Raw genomic sequence first — 24,956 nt, forward strand, 5'->3', positions numbered from 1 at the left:
ACAGCATGTCAGTACATTTTCTAATACACTGCTAGGGACACACCCTCCAATATCAAAGTCAGTACAATCATGGGAATGAGAAGTGGAGGGAATACCCAAAGAGGCATAGAAGAAGGACAAGGAGGATGAAAAGGAAGGAGAAAGATGAAGAGAATGAGGAGGAATGAGTTTTTATTTGGGCAAAAAAATTGGACTTACATTCATGTGAATATCTTGAGTAATCTTGGAATTAACAATATGTCAAAGAAAATGGTGGGAGCTTGTTATAAAGGTGAGACTAAGCACCAGCTCTGTTGGGCCACCTTACTACTGAGAATGGATGACCCATAGCTTCAAATTGTTTAGCCCTTTCATCTAAAGACTACTTTTTGTAGGAATAAAACTAATCATTTTAATTAAAGAAAAAGTGCCTTGAATTTCTAGTAAGAATTTCAAAGTGGAATTTGCCTTCTACTATTTGGCCTCAAGTTTCTCAATGGTCACCTATCCTAGTAATGAGTTTCAACACTTTAAAAAAAATTTTTTTTTAATCTTCATTTATTTTTGAGACAGAGAGAGACAGAGTATGAACGGGGCAGGGGGGTCAGAGAGAGGGAGACACAGAACCTGAAACAGGCTCCAGGCTCTGAGCTGTCAGCACACAGCCCGACGCGGGGCTCAAACTCACAGACCGCGAGATCACAACCTGAGCTGAAGTCGGACGCTTAACTGACTGAGCCACCCAGGCGCCCCAACACTTTTTTTTTAAGTTTATTTATTTATTTTGGAGGTAGGGAGGGGCAGAGAGAGAAGGAGGGAGAGAATCCCAAGCAGGCTCTGAATGGTCAGTGCAGAGCCCAACGTGGGGCTCCATCCCATGAACCATGAAATCATGACCTGAGCTGAAATAAAGAGCTGATGCTTAACTAACTGAGCCACCCAGGCGCCCCTCAACACTTTTTTTCCTGTAACAATTATGACTTATCCCTTGACTTTACATGCAGTACAGATTGAAGACACAGTTGTTAAACATGAATAAATGAATTAAGCGAATGAGTAGGGAATGCTTGAAAAAAACAGATCTTAGAAATAGGACTTCTACAAAAGTTTTGATAGATCAAATCAGAGCATTTATTTTATCCTGCACCCTATTTTAAAGTTAGTATTTGGGCAGAACAAGCAAACATTTCAGAGAGAACCTCCCAGGAAGATAGCTGAAATTTGACATTTGTAGGACACACACTATACACAGAGAGAATGACATTTTAATGTAATTTATTTGAAATGCTTCCAGAAAAGTTTAAGGCCTTTATACAAAAACATTCATTTCATCAAAACATTCACTTTCTTCCCATAGGCCAGCACTTAACAGACCTCTTGCCTCAACCCACTGGCCAAAGTGGCCGAGGGCTCCTGCAGAGAATGATTCACTCTTTCTCCCATCATCAAGCAACAGGTTCTCAGCTTCTGTCTGCTTCTATCTGCAGCAGTTCATTCACTTGCTAAATCAATAACAATTTGAGAACAAAAGCAATTTTAAATAAACTTGTAATAGAAAAAAAAATTCACCATGTTTAAAATCTATAAATACAGAAATCTGTTTTACAGGGTATAATTGACCACAATATTTTTTTTCATTTTTGAAAAATAAGTAATATTACCTTGTTTTTATAATGATACATCTTGTCACACAGCTTCTTTGAATGCACATATTAGATGTACATCATAAAATGACAACACAGCGTTTACTGCTTTCTGTAAACTCGAAAGACACAGAAGATTAAAAAAAACTTTTTGGCAATAATTTAGAATCATTACTACTAGTGCTGGTGTGGGAATAATTTTGCACAGGTCATCCTTAATATTTACACTCACAGGGAGCTTTTCTGTGTATTCAGTTAGCTTTTTTTAAGATCTGCAATCTACCCTGCACTGTAAGCCAAAGCTGGACAAAGAGGTTACTAATTTCGCTAATTGATTCTAATTAATCAGAGTTAATTAAAATTGGCCTTTGGAGAATGTAATTATGGCTCTGATCACAGCACAGGGCCAAGGTGGCAAAGTGATGACCCAAAAGCGGAACAGGAAAACCCAAGGCTCTGGCCTTTCTCAGAAGGGCACTAGACCTGGCTTTTCTCTTAATGTTTCCTGTAAGAGGTCATGATGAAGCACTTCTTCCAAATTCTTCTTCTCATATGTTTCTGTGAACAGAGGCACGGACTCTCCTGCAGTCTCTTGCTCAATGCTCCAAAATATGAGTAGGGCTTGGCAGATGAAACAAAACGAAGATGGGCCTTCTCATTATTCTGTCAGATATTCCCAAACCTTTCGAGTTCTATTCTGGTGTTTTAGGCTAGAAATGGCTCTCTACGGCAAGCCAACAACTTTGACAGAGACACACTCCCTCCTCCCGGTGCAACTGCATTTCAGTTCAAGATTCAGAGCTGACGGCTGCTTTTGTGCTGGTCCTTTTAAGGTCAGACACTATTCCACGTCCTAATAGATTATTGCATCAAATATGCACTGGATGACATTGCAAGGTCCACACAGTGCTTCTTGCTTTGTAAAATTAAGGATCCAGGATCCCCAGGGATGTTTTCATGCTTTCTGGTTGGATAACATTGAACCAAGTTCACTGTAAGGATTGATCTTTTCCCATTTTCCTTCGAATACCATCATGATACACAAGTGACTTCCTCATGCCCTTTTTGCAAGGCCCTGTATACTCCATGCCTTCAGCTACCATGTCAAAGGGCTAGAAAAGCACTGTAGAAACATGGAAAGACTCTTTTAAGCAATCTACATGGAACAGTAGTTTAGAGATTCTTTTCTAGTTTTAAAATCCAGCAGGACAATTGAAAGTAACTTGTTCAAGTACCCCTCCATCTATCCAGACACTTGTGGAATACAATACAGGGTAACGGTTGCCACAGATCCCAGCTTACACAGACAGATTGGCAGTTACAGTACTAAGGACAAAGGTACAGATACAAGAAACTGGGTCAACACGGTCACAAAAATATTAAAAAGTGCTTCTCCAAACCGTTCCATGTGTGGAATGCAAATACTGTACAGGTAAGACAAAGGGCTACTTCCAGGAAGTACACACGCTTCTGTCAGACGTTGCTTTCAATGTGCCTGCTGTTCCCACAGGAAGAGTCTGTCTGTTCCATGCGCTCACAGTCTAGGCTGACCTCACTCGTGTCCATACTACAGTCTGACTCACTGTCTGATTGGTCCATCTGCTCAAGTTTTGTTTCTCCCTGTGGCTCCCTGCTCCCGGTGGTGGGATTGAGGAACGGTCCCTCGGAGTCCAGCACCCCAGCCTGCCCGGCAGCACACAGCACTGTTTCTTTGGCTTGACGAATACAGTTGAGCCACTGCTGTTTGTTGAAGGTGTCGTTGGCTTGTAGCGAGTGGGTCTGACTTTGGGATCCGTTTTTGAAACTCACTCTGAAGAAGTTTTTAACTAGAAATGAAAAACATGCATAAGAAAGATCAATGGACAGGCAGCTCCCAGGGCAAAGATAACATATATGGTGACATTAACCCCCTGAACCAGAGCAGACATCATTAATTGATTACAAAATGTGTCCCACTGGTCCGCGACATGGCTCAGCAATACCCTGCAGCCACCATCAATCAACTGGAGTTGACCTGGAGTTGACACCAGTGTAGCTTTCAGTCGCCCTTGAGGCTAGCAAACGGACATCAGCTTAAACCTGGATGTGTGTTAAAATCCCCTGTGAACTTATTAAAAACATATATGCCGAGACCCTCCCCTTACAGGTTTGGATTCAGTAGGTGTAAGATGAGCCTGGTAATCTGGAATTTCCACAATCGCCCCAAGCTAGAGACTTTTCAAGTTGAAGAAGCTCTTTGCAATATCAAAACATGCCCCAAATCCCCCACATTATAGTACATGTACATGGAGTACCCAAATGATTGAGAAGATATGTAAAGACTTATTATAAATTTCATTTCATTTTAAAATAAAATTACAACTACCTCCACAGGAGCTACGTGCATTTGAAAAATGGTAGTGCGCAACACGGAAGACATTTTATTTAGCTTAACTGGCACATAACGGGCCCCGCATGCCATGGGCAATGCTTGGTTCACAGAAGCATGTGTGTTCAGTCCCCTTGCACTATCCCTGTAGCCAACAGACTGGGAACCACCACTTTAGATAAATTCAGGCTCCACCCTTTGCTCTTGGACAGGTGCCTTAAGTCCTCTGTGTCTCAGTGTCCTTATTTGTAAAATGGGAGAAACAAAGAGAAGCTACCTTATAAGGTTATCATGAGGCCTAAATGCGATAATACATGTAAGTGCTCATACAACGCCTGGCACATAGTCAGTATTCAAGAAATAGAAGCTACTACTACATCACCGCCATCACCACTACCACCAGGGTGGGTGGACTGATGAGTAGGTAAGAGGCAGTACAAATAATTATTTTGAAAATATGATGCCAATGTTAACCCAAAACACTCAAATGTCACTTTCTCAAGGAAGACTTCTCTGATCATTTCCTCTAAAGCAAACCGGCAACTGTTATCCCTATTTATCCCATGCTGGGGTTTAGTTCTCTGAACAGCACCTGAATATTTATTCATCATTTATCGCCTCTCTTACAATGTAGGCTCCACAGGGGCAAGGGATTTGACTGTTTAGTTGACCAGTGTATACCAGTGCCTCGAGCGACACATATAAGACACTCAGTAAACACTGCCATCTTAGCTTCTCTTGGTTAATTTCCTTGTTCATTAAGTCTCAAGTTAGAGAGGTCCATTTGCATAATTACAGATGAATCCTCAACCAGGTGACCATCCTTAAGCCTCTTTAGGGATGAGTCTACTGGCTCAACAAGAGCCAGCAGTAAGCAGCTGGTATCTACATAGGGGCTATCTGGTAGTAAGCATGCTTTTATCCAATGGAAAGAGACAGAGAAGGGGAATTTAAAGAGTCCCTGTTATGTGCAGACAGGTTCACTTGCAGTATCTTAATCCTTATAACAACCCGATAAAGTATGCATACATGCCCATTTTGCAGATGAGAAACTGAGGCTCACAGAGGTTGCACAAGGTTACACAGTCAGTGAGTGATGAGATAGCATTGGAATGTAGTTTGACTCCAAGGTGATGGCTCCTCTCTTTCCCCCAGCCATCCACTCCTTCTGAACCACCACAACCAAACCCATTCAACAGATCAAAACCGACTGCCATCCGTACTTCTCTCATTGTTGCTAAATGCGCCACGCAGGGAGCCACCCAGCCTCACTTCTCCATCCTGCAGGTCTTCCAGTAGGAGGTCCTTTACAGGGATCGGCTGCCGGTACAACTGGTAGCAGAGCCGCTCATTGTGGGTGACGGCTCGAGTGATCACAAGCACTTCTTGGAACAGGAAAACATGAAGTTTCTAGGAGAAAAGAATCCACAGGATTTCTCTAAGCAACGGTCTAGAAATATTAGTGGACTTCTGTGGAGAAGAGGTCCTCAGGTACCAGGTTCACATTGTATTATGAATTTCTAGGCTCAAATCTACCTCCAGAACAGAAGCTGGGCAACTTGGAGGTATTCCCAGATGCACCTAGTGTCTTTCATGGGGGAGTGACTCCCTAGGGCCTACAGACATCTGCAACCAGGAATGCGCGCTTCAGGGACAACATTCACATTGCAGTTCACAACCTGTGCAGACACACACAGCCTCTTGCTTCCATAAGAAAAAAATAAGAAGGGGGAGTAGAATAAAGGGGGCAATGAAAGAAAAAGAAGTTAGTACCCCCACCCCAGCTTTGGTTTGTAGCACCTAATATAATTCTAAGAGATCATATTGAACAATAGTCTATAAAGGATGCGCCTAGCATATCAAAGCCTAATATTAATCTTTGCTTCCCAAACCCATAAAAACACTTGTTTCTTAAACCACAGAGCTGATTATCAGCTCCATCCAGGCACTCCAACTCAGAACAATGCCGATCCCTGAGGGAACCGGAGCACGCCACCGTAGCCACAGAGAAAGATAATCAAAGCATTGGTCCTTCTCGGTTATGTTAATCTCGGTTATGTTAACCTCAGTTCTCTGAAGAGGTTGTACTTTAAAGGCTGATGACTGATGGGTGTGTTGTGGGCACAAAGAAAATCTCAAAAATAAAGGCTTGTCTCCAACCACATCATGAAAGCAGTTTTGCTGGGTGGAGCTGGGGTAAATTGGCTCTATTCCATTCCAAGTGTGAGGCTCATCTCACACTTTGGAAATGCTGATGAATTGAAGTGAAAAGATCTACAACTTCAGCAGCTGGGTTCTGGTTTTCCGGTGGAGATATTTGGGAGCACGAACCCAGGTGGAAACTCACATTAGAATCTTGATTTGGGGCAGGGGAAGCACATTCAGCATTATCAGACAATTTTATATTTGGGAGAAAAGATGCATCCCCCCATGCCTACGCTCACAAACACACACACACACACACACACACACACACACACACACACACCTGCAGAAATGAAAGCTCAACCACATGTTGGCTGGTGGAAATACAAATGATAATTTTGTACTGGGTGGGAAGAGATTGAGGAGTGGGATTTTGTTTATCAAAAGGATCAAATGTTCATTTAAACACAGTAAAACAAAAAATAACCAAGTTAAGGACTTATTTTTTTTTGAGGGGGGAATGTAGAAAGAATGTTGAGACTTTTCTTTTGGGGATGGGGAGAGAAGGGGTTGTCATTGTAAACATGATTAGAGATTTTTACAATGTTTCTACTTCAATCAATCCTTCAGCCAAGGTAGGCAATTTGAACGCAGATTGTCTGGAAAATATTTGAAAAACATCCCTTATTTATGAGTGTTCACTGAAAATTCCCCTCCTTAGTCTCAGCTCCTTTTAGTTCTCAAACGATTGAGCTTTTCTCTTGATACAGGACTTAGTTCCTAACGACTTCCATAATTGTGTTGGGAAAAACAACTAAAACAAACCTCCCACCCCAACTACTATCTTTGTTTTAAAAAATCTATTGCTTGAAATATGAACTAGAGTTCATCTTTAATGCCCTAGGCACATCCAACCAGAGAGTCTCAGTCCTTGATTGATGGACAGAAAGAGAATACGCTCTCATCTCAGGAGTGATAAATCTTCCCAACTATTTCCCACAGGGCTTTTGACAAAGAATGTTCAAGAAGTCAGAGTATCAGACATTAGAAGTCCACTGGTGCTTTCTGAAAATCAGCAAGAAGCAGAATGTAGCTTCTAGCAATCAGTAACTCTAGTCAAACAGAAACACTTTTTCAAGCAGTGGCCTGTGACCTGTCTTATTACCTCTGTTGCACCAGCAGTTGGATGGATCCCTACTAGCTCTGATAATGGGTGCTTATGACATACACTCAGTGATTTCAAATAACATTTCCAAGCCTGCTTACAAATGCTACTCCATACTCCAGGTCAAAGGTTGTCCTTTGAATCATCAAAGCTTTATTAAGAACTATTCAATCTAGTTTTGGCTTCCCTTCTAAGGGTTGACTAGATACTGAAGATGAAATACAATACAAGTGGAGATTCTCTTTCTCAATGGCTTTCTCAACATTGAATTTAAATATATATTATCTATAATAAAATCTACACATTTATATATACATTTTTATGTATAATACATAAAAATTATATACATATTAGCATTAATTTCTATTGCTTATACATAAAAGTAGCCTGATGAGTTAAATGAATTTTGAACTCCCATAAAATTCAAATCCATTCTTTTTTATACAAACATTCATTCATTCATTCACTCACTCATTCACCTAACATTGCTGAGTGCTTAGTACGTGTCAGGTCCCCATAATTGGTGCTGGGGATTAACAAGACACAGTCTCCACCCTAAAAGATTATAGCATAATGGAAGATAGTGACAGACAGATGGATAATTACAACCCATTGCAGTTAAGTGCTCCAGGGAGATCTGTCCAAGTTGCTATGTAGGAGAGGAGGAACAAATTCAATATCTACTCAGGAATAAAAGTCAGGAAATTGGGCAGAGTTAGATATGCAGCCAATAGAGGGTAGGTTATTGTTTTAAAAAAACAAAAACTGGTCTTAAAATAGCAGTCTGTGGATGGGTACCAATCCATACAAACGCAAAGAATTTCTCATAAAGCTAAGAGTTTTAATTTAAGAGCTGTTTTTCTGTTTCCTGCTTTTAACAACCTGTTCAAATCACCCTGGTTTTCTGATATCAAAGTGGGAGGAGATGTTAACTGTTCTGTATTTGTTGTTGAAGGTCATGATCAAACAAAATACAAAGTTGGCAACCCTATGTTGGTTTCCAAAGTTCTTCCTGAAAATGTACTGGTTGTGAAATTTTAAAATATGTATATAATCTATACTTTGTGTAATATATATAAATATAAGTTAGAAACACACAACCCAGATTATTTATAAATTATATGTGTAATATAGAAATACATATATACAAGGTATATAACTATATATATAACTATATATAACTATATAACTATATAACTATATATATATATATATATATATATATATATATATATATGGGATCCTGTGATATAAAAAACACTGGAAAGCAATTTTTGTCTGAAGATGCTTGATGGGGAAGGCACAGTAACAGGAGGCTTAGCATCAAATGGCTTAAGTGTTGGGGGAGGCCCAGGAGGAGACCACTGAAGAAGAGGAGCCACTCACCACGCCTCGGTTGTTCTTCAGTTCTCCATGACAACACAGCACTCTCGAGCTGTCGATTAGAGAGTCTTTCTGGCATTCTTCCAAGTAAAGAAGCCGCTCTTTATAATAGCGGCACTCAGATTCCCCGGTCTTGGTGTTGATTTCTGCTACGATTCCCTGAATGATGTTTATCTGTGGAAACAAAGAAGACAGTAGGAGGAAAGTAAGCAAACCATCCACACCAAGAAGTACCAGGGGCTCAGCCTAGAAGGTCACCAAGATAGATTTGCATCTAATTCTGAGATTCTGTTATCTAACTTGCTGTTTTGGGAAACAGCAAAAATAAATAAATGCTTTTAATATATTGTGCTATCCATCTATACATGTACACACAGATACACATATTCACACATATATATTTATATGCAGGTACAGATATTTGTTTATAAAACTGATGTTGATGCATACTTCTATTTGAGAGGAAGAGATATAAAGTACAGTTTTCAATGTGCAGGACTCATAACTACTGAGCTTTATGTTGCACATTTCCTAAAACATGCTTACAATGTTGAAAACATAGGCATATAAAAACTTCAGCCAAGGAGAAAAAACAAAGCAAATGTAGTAGCCCAAGAAGGGAACATCTTTGGGGATTTGAACTCAGTTTCAAGATCTCTCTACAGGTACTCAATCTAACGTACAAACAGTATTTGCAAATTGGGTGTGAAGAAATGGTTTGGATATCTTTTTAGTGATAAACATAAATGATTTATAAAGGACAGAGAACTAGAAATAGAAAGAAAAGACACTAGGCATCACGATGGGAACCATTTGTCTATATACATACACTCATACCCATGCCCATAGCACATGTAAATAAATTAGGGGTAGAGATTTCAGAGCAATGGTGGATGTACTGTTGTTAATACAGAATGAAACAAAACAAAGCAACAAGAATACAGCACTCATACACAATCAGTGGGCATTTATTTTGATGTGTTGTTGTTCTATCACATGAATATGTCTAAAAGTTAGAAAATGCTAAAAACCAAAGGAACAAAAAATTAGTTGAGTAAAAACTCAATGACACTAATCAAAGGCAAAATGATGACTTCCTCAGCAGGGTCCTCTGTCCTCTAATAGTGAAAAGACCAACAGTCCCATATTTCTCATGGTAGTATTTTTAAAAAGTTTTTATTTAAATTCCAATGAGTTAAGATACTGTGTAATATTAGCTTCAAGTGTACAATGTAGTGTGATTCAACACTTGCATACCACACTTGGTGCTCATCCCAAGTGCCCTCCTTAATCCCCATCACCTATTCAACCTATCCTCCACTCACCTCTCCGTTTGTTCTCTATAGTTAAGAGTCTGTTTCTTCATTTGCACCTTTCTCTCTCTTTCCCCTTGCTGGTTTGTTTGGTTTCTTAGATTCTACATATGAGAAAATCACATGATATTTGTCTTTCTCAGACTTATTTCCCTTAGCATTATACCCTCTAGCTCCATCCAGGTCATTGCAAATGGCAAGATTTCATTCTTTTTTTGTGGCTGAGTAATAATCTAGTGTGTGTGTGTGTGTGTGTGTGTGTGTGTGTGTGTATGTACACACACACACACACCACATGTTCTTTATCCATTCATCAGTTGATGGATGCTTGCTCTGTTTCCATATCTTATCTATTGTAGATAATGCTGCTGTAAACACTGGGGTATATGGGTTCCTTTGAATTTGCATTATTGCATTCTTTGGGTAAATACCTAGTAGTGCAATTGCTGGATTGTAGGGTAGTTCTGTTTTTAACTTTTTGAGGAGCTTCCACAACATTTTCCAGAGTGGCTGCGGCAATTTGCACTTCCACCAACAGCGCAAGAGGGTTCCTCTTTCTCCACATCCTCACCAACACCTGTTGTTTCTTGTGTTGTTGATTTTAGCTATTCTGACAGGTGTGAGGTGATAACTCATTGTGGTTTTGATTTGTATTTCTCTGATGATCAGTGATGTTGAGCATCTTTTCTTATGTCTGTTGGCCATATGGAAAAATATCTATTCATATCTTCTGCCCATTTTTAACTGGATTATTCATCTTTTGGGTGTTGAGTTTTAAATTTTTTTTTTTCAACATTTATTTATTTTTTGGGACAGAGAGAGACAGAGCATGAATGGGGGAGGGGCAGAGAGAGAGAGAGACACAGAATCGGAAACAGGCTCCAGGTTCTGAGCCATCAGCCCAGAGCCTGACGCGGGGCTCGAACTCACGGACCGCAAGATCGTGACCTGGCTGAAGTCGGACGCTTAACCGACTGCGCCACCCAGGCACCCCTTGGGTGTTGAGTTTTATAAGTTCGTTACATATTTTGGATACTAACCCTTTATCAGATATGTCATTTGTAAATATCTTCTTCCATTCTGTAGGTTGCCTTTTAGTTTTGTTGGTTATTTCCTTCGCTGTACAGAAGCTTTTTATTTTGATTAAGTCCCAATACTTATTTTTGCTTTAGTTTCCCTTGCCTCAGGAGACATATATAGAAAGAAGTTGCTATAGCCTATATATATCAAAGAGGTTACTGCCTGTGTTCTCCTCTAGGATTTTCATGATTTCAAGTCTCACATATAGGTTCTTAATCCATATTGAGTTTTTTTGTGTGTGTATGGTGTAAGAAAGGGTCCAGTTTCATTCTTTTGCTGTCCAGTTTTCTGAATACCATGTGTTGAACAAACTGTCTTTTTCCCATTGGATATTCTTTCCTGTTTTGTCAAAGATTAGTTCACCATATAGTTGTGGGTTCATTTCTGGGTTTTCATTCTGTTCCATTGATCTATGTGTCTACTTTTGTGCCAGTCGACACTGTTTTGATCACTATAGCTTTGTAATATAAACTTGAAGTCTGGAATTCTGATGCCTCCAGCTTTACTTTTCTTCTTCAAGGTTGCTTTGGCCATGTGGGGTCTTTTGTGGTTCCAAACAAATTTTGGGATTTTTTGTTCTAGCTCTATGAAAAATGCTGGTGGTATTTTGATGAGGATTGCGTTAAATGTACAGACTGTTTGGGGTAACATAGATATTTAAACAGTATTTGTTCTTCCAATCCTTGAGCATGGAATGTCTTCCCATTTCTTGGTGTCATCTTTAATTTCTTTCATCAGTCAGTGTTTTACAGTTTTCAGAGAAGATGTCTTTCACCTCTTTAGTTAGGTTTATTCCAAGGTATCTTAATATTTTTGGTGCAATTATAAATGTGGCTGATTCCTTAATTTCTCTTTCTGCTGCTTCATTATTGGTGTATAGAAAATCAACCAACTTCTGTATGTTGATTTTGTATCCTGAGACTTTACTGAATTTGTTTATCAGTTCTGGCAGTGTTTTGGTGGAGTTTTTTGAATTTTCTATATAGAGTCTCATGTCATCTGTAAATAGTGAAAGTTTTTCTTCTTCCTTGCAGACTTGGATGTCTTTTCTTTAAGAAAAAAATTTTTTTAACATTTATTTATTTTTGAGAGACAGAGCACGACGCGGGAGGGACAGAGAGGGAGACACAGAATTGGAAGCAGGCTCCAGGCTCTGAGCTGTCAGCACAGAGCCCAGAACAGGGCTTGAACTCACAAACTGCAAGATCATGACCTGAGCCGAAGTTGGAGGCCTAACCAACTGAGCCACCCAGATGCCCAGATACCTTTTCTTTCTTTTTGTTGTCTGACTGCTGTGGCTAGGACTTCTAGGACTATATTAACTAACAATTGTGAGAGTGGACATTCCTGTCTTGATCCTGACCATTGAGGAAAAGCTCTCAGTTTTTCCTCATTGAGGATATTAGTTGCGGGTTTTTCATATATGGCCTTTATGATTTTAAGGTATGTTCCCTCTAAACCTACCTTGTTGAGGGTCTTTATCATGAATGGATGTTGTGCTTTGTCAAATGCTTTTTCTGCATCTGTTGAAATGATCCTATGGTTCTTATCCTTTTCTTTATTAGTATGGTGTATCACGCTGATTGATTTGTGAATATTTAGCCACCTTTGCAATGCACGACTTGTGGTGGTATTAATAGGAAAGAGCTTAATAGATGAGAAACGTTAATAAGGACTCTCCTTGGTCACTTAATGGTTACTTAATGGAAAAACAAACCAATAGCTGAAAAGCAAGGTTTTAAAAGAGGCCTTTACTCCATGAGAACTTACCACATCTTATAATCTGTTAAATTGGCAGTAAAATCTAAGTGTTAAGTAATTATTTTTCACATGCTAATGAAATGATACCTTCTGCCCAAAGCCAATTGGATAGAAACTTCTACCCGGTTATAACTTTGGCACTTCCACGCAAGTCTGACATAAGATCTTACAGCTCTGCACTGAAGTCTGGTGACTGTATCCTATGAACAGATGCATAATCTGTATACTTCTGTAGCTATTACAAGTTTCAAAGCTCATTTATTCTTTCCTCTATTTCCCAAAGTTTGGTGGTAGCACTACTTTGACAATAAAAAAAAATAACGTATCATTTAAAAAAAAAACCAGGGTTTTTGTATCATAAAACAATCCTTTTGGACTTTAATGTCAATCTGGCATTAAATATAAATCCTATGAAATTAATCCTAGTTTTATTAACACAAAACAATAAAAAGAACACTTTGGTCCATAAACTTTCTCTTTGTTTTTTTTTTTTTTTCTCCCCTCTTGGTTTTGGTTTTAAAATATGACTGATTATTGTTACTTTCAAAAACAAACAAAAAAAAGAAATTTCAGGGGTGCCTGGCTCAGTTGGTTAAGAGTTCAACTCTTGATATCAGCTCAGGTCATGATCTCATGGTTCTTGAGTTCGAGCCCTGCGTTGGGCTCTTTGCTGATGGCATAGAACCTGCTTGGGATTTTCTCTCTGGCCCTCCCCTGCTTTCTCTCTTCCTCTGCCTCTCTCTCAAAATAAATAAATAAACTTAAAAAATAAAAAAAAAAAAAGAAATTTCACAACACATACTAAAGCAATGACTCATCCTTCAAATTAATTCAATTAATCCTTGTTGATCATGGGTTCAGTGTGGAACTAGATGGCAGCATTCAAAGAAGTGAGACAGGGTCCTTGCCCTCAAGAAGCTTAAGAATATATGGGAGGTATCTGAAAAATCGTTTTATGCCTACCTTAATCTTTTTTTCTTCTTTCAGTAGGCTTCATGCCCAGCATGGAGCCCAATGTGGAGCCCAATGTGGGCCTGAACTCATGACCCCAAGATCAAGACCTGAGTTCAGACCGATGCTCAACCAACTGAGCCACCCAGGCACCCAGTCTACTTTGATCTTTTACCTTATTACATTTTTAATATGTAGTGGAATCCATACTTTTCCCTTATTTTTAAACCAGTAGCATTAATTGCTGTGGCTCTTCTTAGAGTTTACTATTACTAGGTATACCTGTAATTAACTGGGTCTTGAGTCAATTTTCTGAGTTTGGTATAAGTATCCAGGAAACCAGAAAGATGATGTACTATAGGCATAAATACATGTTCACTTCCTAATTTAACTCAGAAACTGAACAGCTGGCACATCACATGAAGATCAATAAGCTCAAGCACTGCAGTGGTTCCTTGGGCAGCTATGACTACTGTCAAATGCTACATCTTTCTTTGATGTTTGAAAAAATAGAGACAAAACAATAGAATATATCAGTGTAATTCCACATTCTTTGTGGACATTAAAATAGCACCTCCGGGTCTGCTTTCATTTATTAAAATATTGTCTTTTAGTTATATCCACCTGTACACCATAAGCATCTAATCTTTGCACCGGTTGTTGAGCGGAATTTATTTTGTAGAACTGCAGCAAGAAATACAGTTGAGTATAGCAGACTGCATTGCAAATAGTCACAGTAGCTTTGCATTTAAGTTAAATTTATTGTTGCATCTCTCATCAGGGTTCAAACCAAAGGGAAACGACTGGTAAAGCAAGATGATGATAGATATCTGGTAACAGAACAAGGGTTAAACCCACACAGGCTGTAATTGTCATCCTCAAAGTGAAATCTGAAAACCCTGTCTAGTTCCTTGAGCGGTAATATCATCTATTCGTAGGCTTGTGACATGAACCAGGAATAGCAGCCAGCACTGCAGGAACAGCAGGACCTGTTCTCATTGCTTCCAGTGATTTTTTTTTTTTTTTTTTTTTTTTTTTTTTTTTTTTTAAGGAGCTAGGGAACAGGGGCGGGCAGAGGGAAAGGACGGTCTGCCAGATCAGGTTTGGGCTGAAACGTTCCTTAGAATTTAAAATGTTAAACAACCAGACCTCTGGAATTTCTGAATATCCTAAGTTCTATTTAAAAACGTTCTCTTTTGGGGAAAATGTCTATCAACCCTCCAAAACACTATGAAGAAATTCTAATAAAAACGTGGTAGTTTATGCATTGCAGTAAAAGGCCTTTTTTTAGAGCTAATCAGAGGACTGGACAATTGGATGTAGGAGCAATTTATTAACAGTTCTCTGATCTTCCCCTTTTCAGAGGTGGAAAATTTATTCAGGGAATCTGTAATTCAAGCTACATTGGTACTATGGGTTTTATGTTTATCAAGCATTCACAATGTACCCAAGAGTACAGGGCTAAATATTTCTGCCCATCTGTGGTAATGCCCAGAGGAATTGGAAAAGACAAAAACATCAACAACAACAACAACAAAAACACCCCACAAAAAACATTGCTGTGCTTCCATGTATAAATGGGCATCAGGAAGACTTGCTTTGCAGACATTTTGAAATACAGCTATTCCATGCTTCACACACAAATCTGCCTGAATAACTAGGTGCAGATTCAACTTGTAAAAATGACATCACATTTTTTTGCACTAGGGAAACCGGTCCATCCTTCCATATTGCAAACAATTATATTCCTATCTGTTTTTAAACCCAAACTTTAGCTCACTGGGTGATCTTGGAAACAGCATTATTCTTTCATGCCGCATATTAAAAAGAAGAAATCTTAACAGTAAACTCAGAGCAAACTCACGTGCTTCAAAAAAGTAATTATTTAGACTAGCTCGAGCTCCCTGTTGTTTTCATTCCTGCAGACCACACACTTGCTGGGATGAAATATGGAGAGGAGGCAATGCTACTGTACTCGTCCCAGTAATAAAAACAGACATGATGAAGTGAGATGGGCCTCATACCCAGTGCCTGTGTCCCCCATCTATGCAGGACTGGGGACCTGGTCTGTGTGTGTCTGCCATTAGTCAAGAGAGTCTACACTCTTCACTATCCCTACAAGGAGGCACCTGGCCCAGCTCAGCACCAGTGAGGCCCTCTCCACAAAGCCTGGTGGCCCCAGATAGCTTTCTGCAATTCTACAGGCAAGGGGGACTCAAAGAAGCATCTAGGCTTTCAGCTCCGTGGTGTAGGAGCATAAAGAAGTGGAAGAGGCACAGGATTTGCAGTCCACACCAGCAGAGTTCAGACACAAACCTCATCACTTGCTGGCTCTGGCTCTAGGCGAGTTATTTAAGCTCTCCAAGGCTTATCTGGAATATGGTCCTAACAGGGATAGCTATCTCATAGGTTATTATAAGGATTAAATGAGATACATAACCTACAAAGCAATTATATAAAGCTAATTTACTACGTATTCAAGATATGCCAGCAGGTATTGCTATAATTATTATTGTCGTGATTACTACTTATTATTATTGTTGGAGGAAATAGGCAGTTTGTTCAGCAGGTTTCATGGACTTTGATTTTCAAGTCATCTGTGCAAATCCTCTTTCTGTTCAATATTCAGTCAGGGAATGAGCCCTTTGAATTAGTCTCGAAGGCTCCATCCCTGTGGCTCCTGCCTGTGTGTGTTTCCATGACTGCATACCTGGACCTCTGCAGCATCCTCTCAACTTGCTTCCTGCCCCTAGTCCCTTCCTTCTCTGTCCCCCATCCTGCAGACAAGGAGAGTAATGTGTCCACGTTTCCACAGCTTGTCAGTGATAGAGCTGGGCTGTGAACCCTGAATCCCAGCTACTTAGAAAACAAAAGAGAGGCAACTGGATAGCTCAGTCGGTTAAATGTCCAACTTCAGCTCAGGTCATGATCTCACAGTTTGTGAGTTTGAGCCCCGCCTTGGGCTCTGTGCTGATGGCTCAGAGCCTGGAGCCTGCTTTGGATTCTGTGTCCCCCACTCTCTCTGTCCCTCCCCCACTCAAGCTCTGTCTCTCTCTCTCTCTCAAAAATAAACATTAAAACAAAATTTAAAAAAAGGAAAAAAGACAAACAAAACACAACAAAGGAAACATATCTCAAATTGATATTTAAAATCCTCATAACCAGATCTGAACTCCCATCCTCAGCCTTCTCTCCTGCTGCTTCCTCAGAGTATCCTCTTCTCTGGGCAGACTGATCCAGAGTATTCCCCAGACATTACCTGTCCTGTCATTTCTCCATACCTTTTCTCAGGCCACTGCCTCCTCCTGGCCTGCCACTGCCTCCCTGTCCCGCAGAGCACCCCAATCAGACCCAAGCTCTCTGGACAGAACACTCACCGTTTACAATATTCTCATGATATGGACCCATTTTTCCTGGTCTTCTCTTGCTACTAAGAATCTATCTCTCCCCATATTTAATGAACATTTGCTGGTGAGCAGGACGTTTGATTAGGTCCCTCCCTGCAATCAGAGGCCAAGGAGAGCTGGATCTGAAATAGGTGTCAACTTCACAAATAGGTTCAGGGGCTAAGGGAAGAGGCAACTCCCATTTGCTAACTACACAAAGACATTCAATTTAAAATCTCCAGAGATCTTAACCCTCACAACCATTGTAATAAACATTACAGTTTATTATTAATCGTAATTACAGATCAGAGAGGCACCTGTACAGAAGCAAGAACTTTTAGAAATCAAAGGGACCTTAGAGTGTATTTCATGTAAACACTGCATTTTATAGGTTAGGAGAGTGAGGCAGAGAGAGAAGAAGTGACTTGCAAAATAAAAACATGACTTGGCAGCTTCCAAGCCTGGAAACCAAGACCCCTGGGTCCCATCCATGTCCCCAGAGACCCTTCACTCACCCAATCTCCTAGACATTATGGGAGAAAACAACAAGGGAAAGAGAGGAAGAAACAGATGAACTTACAGCCTCTTCCAGGTGCTGCTGATCTGGATTATCATTTGGTGTGTGTCTCAAGATTTCTCGAAGAAGCAGAGGGTATTTCACTAGACGGCTTCTTGGAATATCAAGAAAATTCCAGAGATCCAGTTTGCGGCTAAAGGGGGATTCTAAACATCGTTGCAGGAAATCCTGGACTCGGTGATCTTGTTTTTTGTGGTCCAGCAGAGCCTTGGCGGCTACTTGATTGCTGCAGTAACTGTCGTAGGAGCTGAGACAAGGCAGCTAAGAAAAAAACATCAACAGAGGCTTGGAGTGTGGAACTAATTGTGCTCTGAAGCTATGAGCTAGTATCACATGTGGGGACTGAACAAAACTGGTCTCCAGGCCCGGCCAACATTCCCTTATCTGCATGGCTGGAGGAGACAGACTAGTGGAATTTTCAACCAAGAATTTTTTTTTTTTTTAAGTTTATTTATTTTGAGAGAGTGAGTACATGAGCTAGGGAGGGGCAGAGAGAGAGGGAGAGAAAGAATCCCAAGCAGACTTCGCGCTGTCAGCACGGAGCTGACTTGGGGCTCGAACTCATGAATCATGAGATCATGACCTGAGCCAAAATCAAGAGTTACACCCTTAACCAACTGAGCCACCAGGCACCATTAATAGAACTTTTTAAATAGCAGGGAATGAACAGTTTTAGGCTTTAGCTTGCTTGAGGGACAGTTATTTTCTTAGTTGTGTATTTACTTTCTTGATTGTTAAGACCCCATCGTAATTTGTTTGCGTTTCTGCCAATCTAAGCTAGGAGCAAAAGAACCAGAATAACTGTATACGCATACAGCTCAAAATTTTCCTGAATTTCCAAAAGTATCTGGTGAGGGGAAAGCCTCCTATCTTTAAAAAACAAAACAAAACAGGATTTCTTTTAAAATTATTCATAAGAAACTCATCTAGAAGACCTAGTGGCATAAAAAGAAAGCAAAGTGTCAGACTCTAGAGCCCTTTGCATGGCTCCATGCAAGCATCTCTATATTAGTTTAAGGTTACCTGATTCCAAGGCGGACTAATTATGAAGAACTCCAGGAACTTAAAGCCAAATTACAATTAGTAAAAGATTAGATGCGGGAAGCATTTAGAAACATCTTTTAAATTAGATTCTTGGCTGTACCTAATGGTTAACATCACAATACCATGCAAAGAACAATTTAAGCTTAAAGACTTCGAAACACTTCTACTCCTCTATCTTCCTTCCAGCAAAATACTAATTTCCCAGTCACATTATGCAAACACAGAGTCAGAGACCCAGTGAAAGGGCTGTTCATCTCCCTTTTCCACTCCTCCCTATTAGTGGCACCCAAAACTCACCATCTTAATGTATAGGCTGTCAGCTCCCAGAAAGGTAGCAGAAACAATAAAATGCAGCCAATGGCCCCCACTGTGTTTGTTTCTCTCCCTTGGATTAAGAAGCCACATTTACCAGGACACCTGCCCTATGGAGGGATTCAGTGCAAGAGGGGCTTTAATTTCTGCATCCTCAACACTTTGCATTGGACCTATCATTCAGCAGACATTCAAACTTTATATTCCAAATGAACAAATAAATGAATGCTTAATAGTTACCAGATTAGGTAATATTTGATGGTCTGGGAACATGGCTTAAAAATAAATTGTGGCAACATCTGAACAATGGGTCAAGTATAAATATTGTGGTGTTTTTTTGGTACCTCTTATTGAAATTATTTTCTCAGCAACTGAAACCAAACAAAGATACCAAGGAAGTAATGTTTAAGTCCACTGTTGAGTTTAACATTCTTTGGAAAGGTCTACCTTCCTTATGTGTCATAAACACAAAAAGCAAAAAACAAAAAAACACAAACCTTTGTGTTAAAAAAAGAGCTGCAGAAATTCTTTCCTCAACCTTATATCTGAAAGTAAATGATAATTGCTACTTACACACACACATACACACACACCCCAGATGTGGTATTGTGGCTTGTAATTTAGATTTTCAGAGTTAATTAAAAAGAGCTTCAGGCCCTCTTAATTTCATTTCCACTTCCTCGCCTTTTGAAAAGACCTGGAAATGCCGAATGTTTTCATTACAGAGAAACAAATCAGCAGTAACTGTCGGATGTATACTAGTGAGGAACTCCAACCGCACTGCTGCTCACCGTCCAGTGGGCCATTCCTCTCTGATCCTGCCATTCCTGCTGCCATGGCAACCCAATCCAGCTCTGGTCCTGTGTTCACACCTGACAGGGTGCTCATTTCCTGGGCAAGACCTGAAAGGCTATCTGGTTCAACCCACTGGCTAGAAAAGGCCACAAGTGATCTGTAACTTGTTAGAGAATGAAGAATGTTCACATCTTGGTTCCCAAATACATGCACATTCACTTATATAAAACATGAGAGGTGATAACACAGTGGTTAAGAGGGCAGACTCTGGAACCAGGTATAATTATGTTTCAAAGCCTAACTTGGACAGTATCAGGTGACTCTTCTGAGCCTCAGTTGCCCCACTTACAAAAGGCATATACTATTTTTTAATGAGCTAAGGCAGATAACAAGTATGTGAGCCTGGTTTCTGGTTAAGAATCAGTAAGTACTTGGGGCGCCTGGGTGGCTCAGTCGGTTAAGCATCCGACTTTGGCTCAGGTCATGATCTTGTGGTTCGTGGGTTTGAGCTCTGCCTTGGGCTCTGTGCTGACAGCTCAGAGCCTGGAGCCTGCTTCGGATTCTGTGTCTCCCTTTCTCTCTGCCCCTTCCCAGCTCACACTCTGTCTCTCTCTCTCCTCCAAATGAGCCTGGAGACTGCTTCAGACTCTGTCTCCCTTCCTCTCTGCCCCTCCCCAGCTCACATTCTATCTCTCTCTCTCTCAAAAATAAATAAACATTAAAAAAAAAAAACCAGAATCAGTAAGTACTAGCTATTGTTATTATTTATCCCTGGGATATTTTTACTGCAGAAATTGTGGTTTAGAGAAACAAAACCACTTGCCCAGCTAGAGACAAAACCGGCCTGAAGCATGTTCTTCCCCCACCCTTCCCCCCAAAGCTCTGAACTACACAACATGTCTTTAAATAGACTATCAAGAACTTATAAGGGAAACTCTTTCACTTTTAGAAATTCTTTCGAACTCCCTAACATTGTGAAAAGCAATAGAACAAATCTGTTTTTTGCTTCCATGCACTCTGCCTCTCTCTATACAATTAAAATGGAATCAGAACCAAATTAACACAAGAACTTGCTGCTTGGAGAACTTATCAATAATTTTATTACTGAAAAAATGTTAGCATGAAGGTAAGTCACTTGGGAGGTTGTTTCTGTGAGATGGAGGGGTGAATGAAATCAGGCCTACCCGCCCAGGAGACAGATCCTCAGTGACCACAGTGACTCCCTGAGAAAACCACCACTCTGTTTTAGGTCTTCAAAGTACAAGTAATTGATTCATCTAAGGTCAAAAGGACTGGTCAGGCCTGTCCCACTTGGGAGGCTCATTTGTTTAAAAGGGTTTCTTTTTTCACCTTTTTTTCCTTGAGGGAGTTGGAAGCTGGGGGTGGGGGGCGGCAAATAAATCAATTTTTCATGGGTCGAATGGGCTCTGACTTTTTCTCATTCAGAGTCCACTCAGATGTTTATTTTGTTCTGTTAAAAAGACCAGAACTCAAACAGATGTACCACTTGGTTTACAGTTCCCACTCGCATGCACACATCTGCAGTTTAAAGAGGGAAAACATTTAACAGCTCGTGGGGCCTGATCAATAAGGGCCGTTCTCATGAGGCCTGGTCACAATGGGCTGGTTGTTTAATCTTGGGCTGCTCTTCAAGCTGCAAGTCCTCACGTGATGTCTGAAGGGTTCAGATAGCAATGGGGGTAGTCACATTTCCTCTGAGTGTGTACAGAAAAGGGCTGCAAAAGCTGCCCCCAGATCAAACCAATTTCCTAATAAAAGTGGCAGACATTTATTTCAGAAAAAGTTAATTACGAGGCAAACACCAACACTTTTGCTTCTGGCATGAACTGACAATTTGTACGTGATGCCTAAGGAAACCATGTCGTCCTATGTTGCCTTCTCATCAAACACAGAGCAGGCATCCTGCTAATTCTGGTGTGCAGCCTCATTGTCCCCCACCCCCCCTCCCTGGCCATCAAAGCAGCCCACAGACTCAGGAAGTTTACGAAATATTGAGGCAGAATCTCTCTTCTCATGACACCTTCTCTGTCTCCAGCTGGCTGGCTTTCTTTAGAGAAATTTCTTTGAAGGCTAAAGAAGTTAAAACATCTACCACAGCTTATAATAAAATGACAGTCAAAAATATAAGATGAATGCCTCTCCTGAAATATTAAGGCACATTTTCTAAATTATTCATCTCAGAACATTGCTTGTCTTTCAGGTGTCCTTGGGATATTTTGGCCTCAGTGCTAAAATTGACTTGTGAACTAAAGCTATCTCAGTCATGAAACCCTCAAAATTTCTTGATCAAGGAAGTAATTGAGAAGCAGAAGTTAAGGGCACCTGGGTGGCTCAGTAGGTTGAGCATCTGACTCTTGATTTCAGCTCAGGTCATGATCTCACGGTTCGTGGATTCAAGCCCTGTGTCGGGTTCCTTGCTGACAGTGCAGAGCCTGCTTGGGATTCTCTCTCTCCCTCTCTGCCCCTCCCCTGACTCTCTCAAAATAAATACAAAACTTAAAAAAAAAAAAAAGAAGCAGAAGTTAGGATAAGAGATCAACGTCAAAACGTAGGAACTCGAAGACACAGGAAGTTTAAAATATAAATACAAATGTAACTGGATAAAGAGAACTCACATGATAGTAGGATTTTTAACCTTCACAAAACCTTCCCCAAACAGTGGAATGACTTTAAAGCTTGCTGCTGTGGCACTTCCTGTCTATTTTTCTGGAACAATGTGTGGATCAGAGACATGAGAGATCTAATCCTGCCTGGAAGAAGTCATGGAAGTGATCTGCTTTTATTACCCACTTCATAACAACTGAAGACCACTTGCAGCTGGGGTGGTGCACACAAGACTCCAAGGAAACCGAAATGTAGTAACAGGGAATGGTGAGGACTGGGAAAATAGTGCATGCCTGGACAAATGAACAACCGCATTACGCACCCAAGAAAACACAGATTCCACCCAAGACCATAATCTGTTGACCCATAAGCCCCTAATCTAAGGTCACAGTTGATTTCTTTGTTCAATTAGGAAAGAGAATGGGTTATTTGGGATGAAGGTCAGCATAATCCCAAGCCTTCCTATGAAGTTACTTATAATCAGATGTATGCTGAACATTAACAATGTTTAGTACTATTTGCTTATGAAATTACATTTTACCATGAGAGTTTTTTGGGTTTTTTTTTGTAGCCTAAACAAAGCACTTTTTTTTTTTTTTTTTTTTGGTGGTGGTGGATAAGAATATGTCTCTGAATATTTACTGCAGTAGAAAGGGTAATAATTGTATTATTAGTAATTGGCCTAAATTGGATGTTAACTAGTTTTACTTTACTTGATATAAAACTAGTAACTGTTTCATATGTGCTTTTACTTACTGCCAAAGGCCAAGTTATCTTTCAATGCTATGAATTCATAATCAGGAAAAAATTGTTTCCATACTTTAAAGAGATAAAGCCTAAACAGAATGATAAATTTTGCTAAGAATTTGCCATTTAAATTTCTTCTGAAGTAAAACCAACATTTGCCAACAAAGAAAAGTCTAGCTAAGGTGCGCCTGGGTGGCTCAGTCGGTTAAGCGTCTAAACTGTTGATTTCAGCTAAGGTCATGATCTCACGGTTCCTGAGACTGAGCCCTGTGTTGGGCTCTGTGCTGACAGCTCAGAGTCTGGAGTCTGCTTGGGATCCTCTGTCTCTCTCTCTCTCCCTCTGCTCCTGCTCTGCTTGTTCTCTCTCTCTTTCAAAAATAAACTTAAAAACAAAAGAAGTCTAGTTAAATGAAACTCCCATCTACATTATTGAAATTTATTTTTAATCAAGACCAGAGAATTCTTCTTACCCAGCCCACGAGGATGGGACCAACATGTTCAGTGGAGCCATCAGGCTTCCGAGCGTCTCGAAGCTGACTAAGGAGCTCTGGTCAAGAAACAAAAAAACAAAAAAACAGCATGCTTATTTTATTAGGCATTCAAATATGAACAGGACTGGAAGTAGATTCTGGGTTAATCAAGTTATTACATAATCATGACTTGTAAGATGACTCAATTAAAGCCACAAGTCATGACTCATTGTGTGAACAAAATTATACCTTCATGTAGAGGAATGAGAGAGTCCAGTGTTCCGAAAATTTGATTCAACTCTTGCTCTGTCATTATGGAGAGTTTCAGCATGGGGTCGTGATAGGCCTGCATAAGAAAGGCAAGAGATGGAAGCAAACGTTTAAAATCAGAGGAAGTGGGGCACCTGTGGCTCAGTTGATTAAGCATCCAACTCTTGATTTTGGCTCAAGTCATGTTCTCACGATTTGTGGGTTTGAGACCCACCTCAGGCTTTGCGCTGATGGTGCAGAGCCTGCTTGGGAATCTCTCTCCCTCTCTCTCTGCCCCTGCCCCACTTGTGCGCACGTGTGTGTGTGTGTGTGTGTGTGTATGTGTGTGTGCACGCGCGCTCTCTCTCCCAAAAAAATAAACATTAAAAACATTTTTTTTTTTAATCAGAGGAAGCAAGTGGTTAATGTAAAATGGCGTCTGTGTCTGTGAGGCCCTACATAATAACAAAATACCTGGCTCTCCCCAGACAACATCTCCCATAATGCTATGGAAGCAGCAGATGGGTGTAGCTAGAACAGATAAGAATCTAGTATTGCCTTGAGCCTTTTGCGGTTGTTGATAAACCAAAGCAGATTTTTAAAAAGCTTTTTTATTCTAATATAGCCTACATTTAGGCAAGGGCACAAATCCTAAGTATAGAGAAGATTTGATTCATATGATGTTTTAAAAATTTACTTTATTGAAGATCCTGCAGCTTAAAAATATCTGTTTATACAAAATTAGTTACTAGCAGGTTCTTTTTCAATTAGTCCATATCTAAACTAAGTAAAGGAAGAAAGAAAAAGTGGTGGCATCCTTTATGATTGCTTTGAAGCCAAGACAGCAAAATCTCTGTTAATCCTATTACCTCTTATTAATGATAATTAAACAAGAACACACAGTTATAGGCCACTGTAATAGAGCACAAAGACTCAGATGGCACCATCCCTGCCTCCAAGGAT

At 40.1% G+C, this 24,956-nt stretch overlaps 1 protein-coding gene across 3 annotated transcripts in view; it reads right to left on the reverse strand.

Moving 5' to 3' along the window:
* Nucleotides 1–1,086: 1,086 nt before the first annotated feature.
* The window catches only part of ARHGEF3 (Rho guanine nucleotide exchange factor 3), a 269,708-nt gene continuing 245,838 nt past the window's right edge, over nt 1,087–24,956 (reverse strand). For 2 of the 3 annotated variants that reach the window (XM_030307059.1, XM_030307060.2), the window contains 6 exons: nt 23,994–24,090; nt 23,745–23,821; nt 17,755–18,012; nt 8,687–8,857; nt 5,214–5,400; nt 1,238–3,448 (listed from right to left, as the gene is read on the reverse strand). In XM_030307059.1, coding sequence (XP_030162919.1) covers nt 3,096–3,448; nt 5,214–5,400; nt 8,687–8,857; nt 17,755–18,012; nt 23,745–23,821; nt 23,994–24,090 — 1,143 coding nt within the window. In that variant the 3' untranslated portion in view covers nt 1,238–3,095. Of the gene's footprint in view, nt 3,449–5,213; nt 5,401–8,686; nt 8,858–17,754; nt 18,013–23,744; nt 23,822–23,993; nt 24,091–24,956 lie in introns of all 3 variants that reach the window. The other variant, XM_032592322.1, reaches the window with a different exon arrangement.

Source organism: Lynx canadensis, chromosome A2 (genome assembly GCF_007474595.2).
Source record: "Lynx canadensis isolate LIC74 chromosome A2, mLynCan4.pri.v2, whole genome shotgun sequence".
NCBI classification, from domain to species: Eukaryota; Metazoa; Chordata; class Mammalia; order Carnivora; family Felidae; genus Lynx; species Lynx canadensis.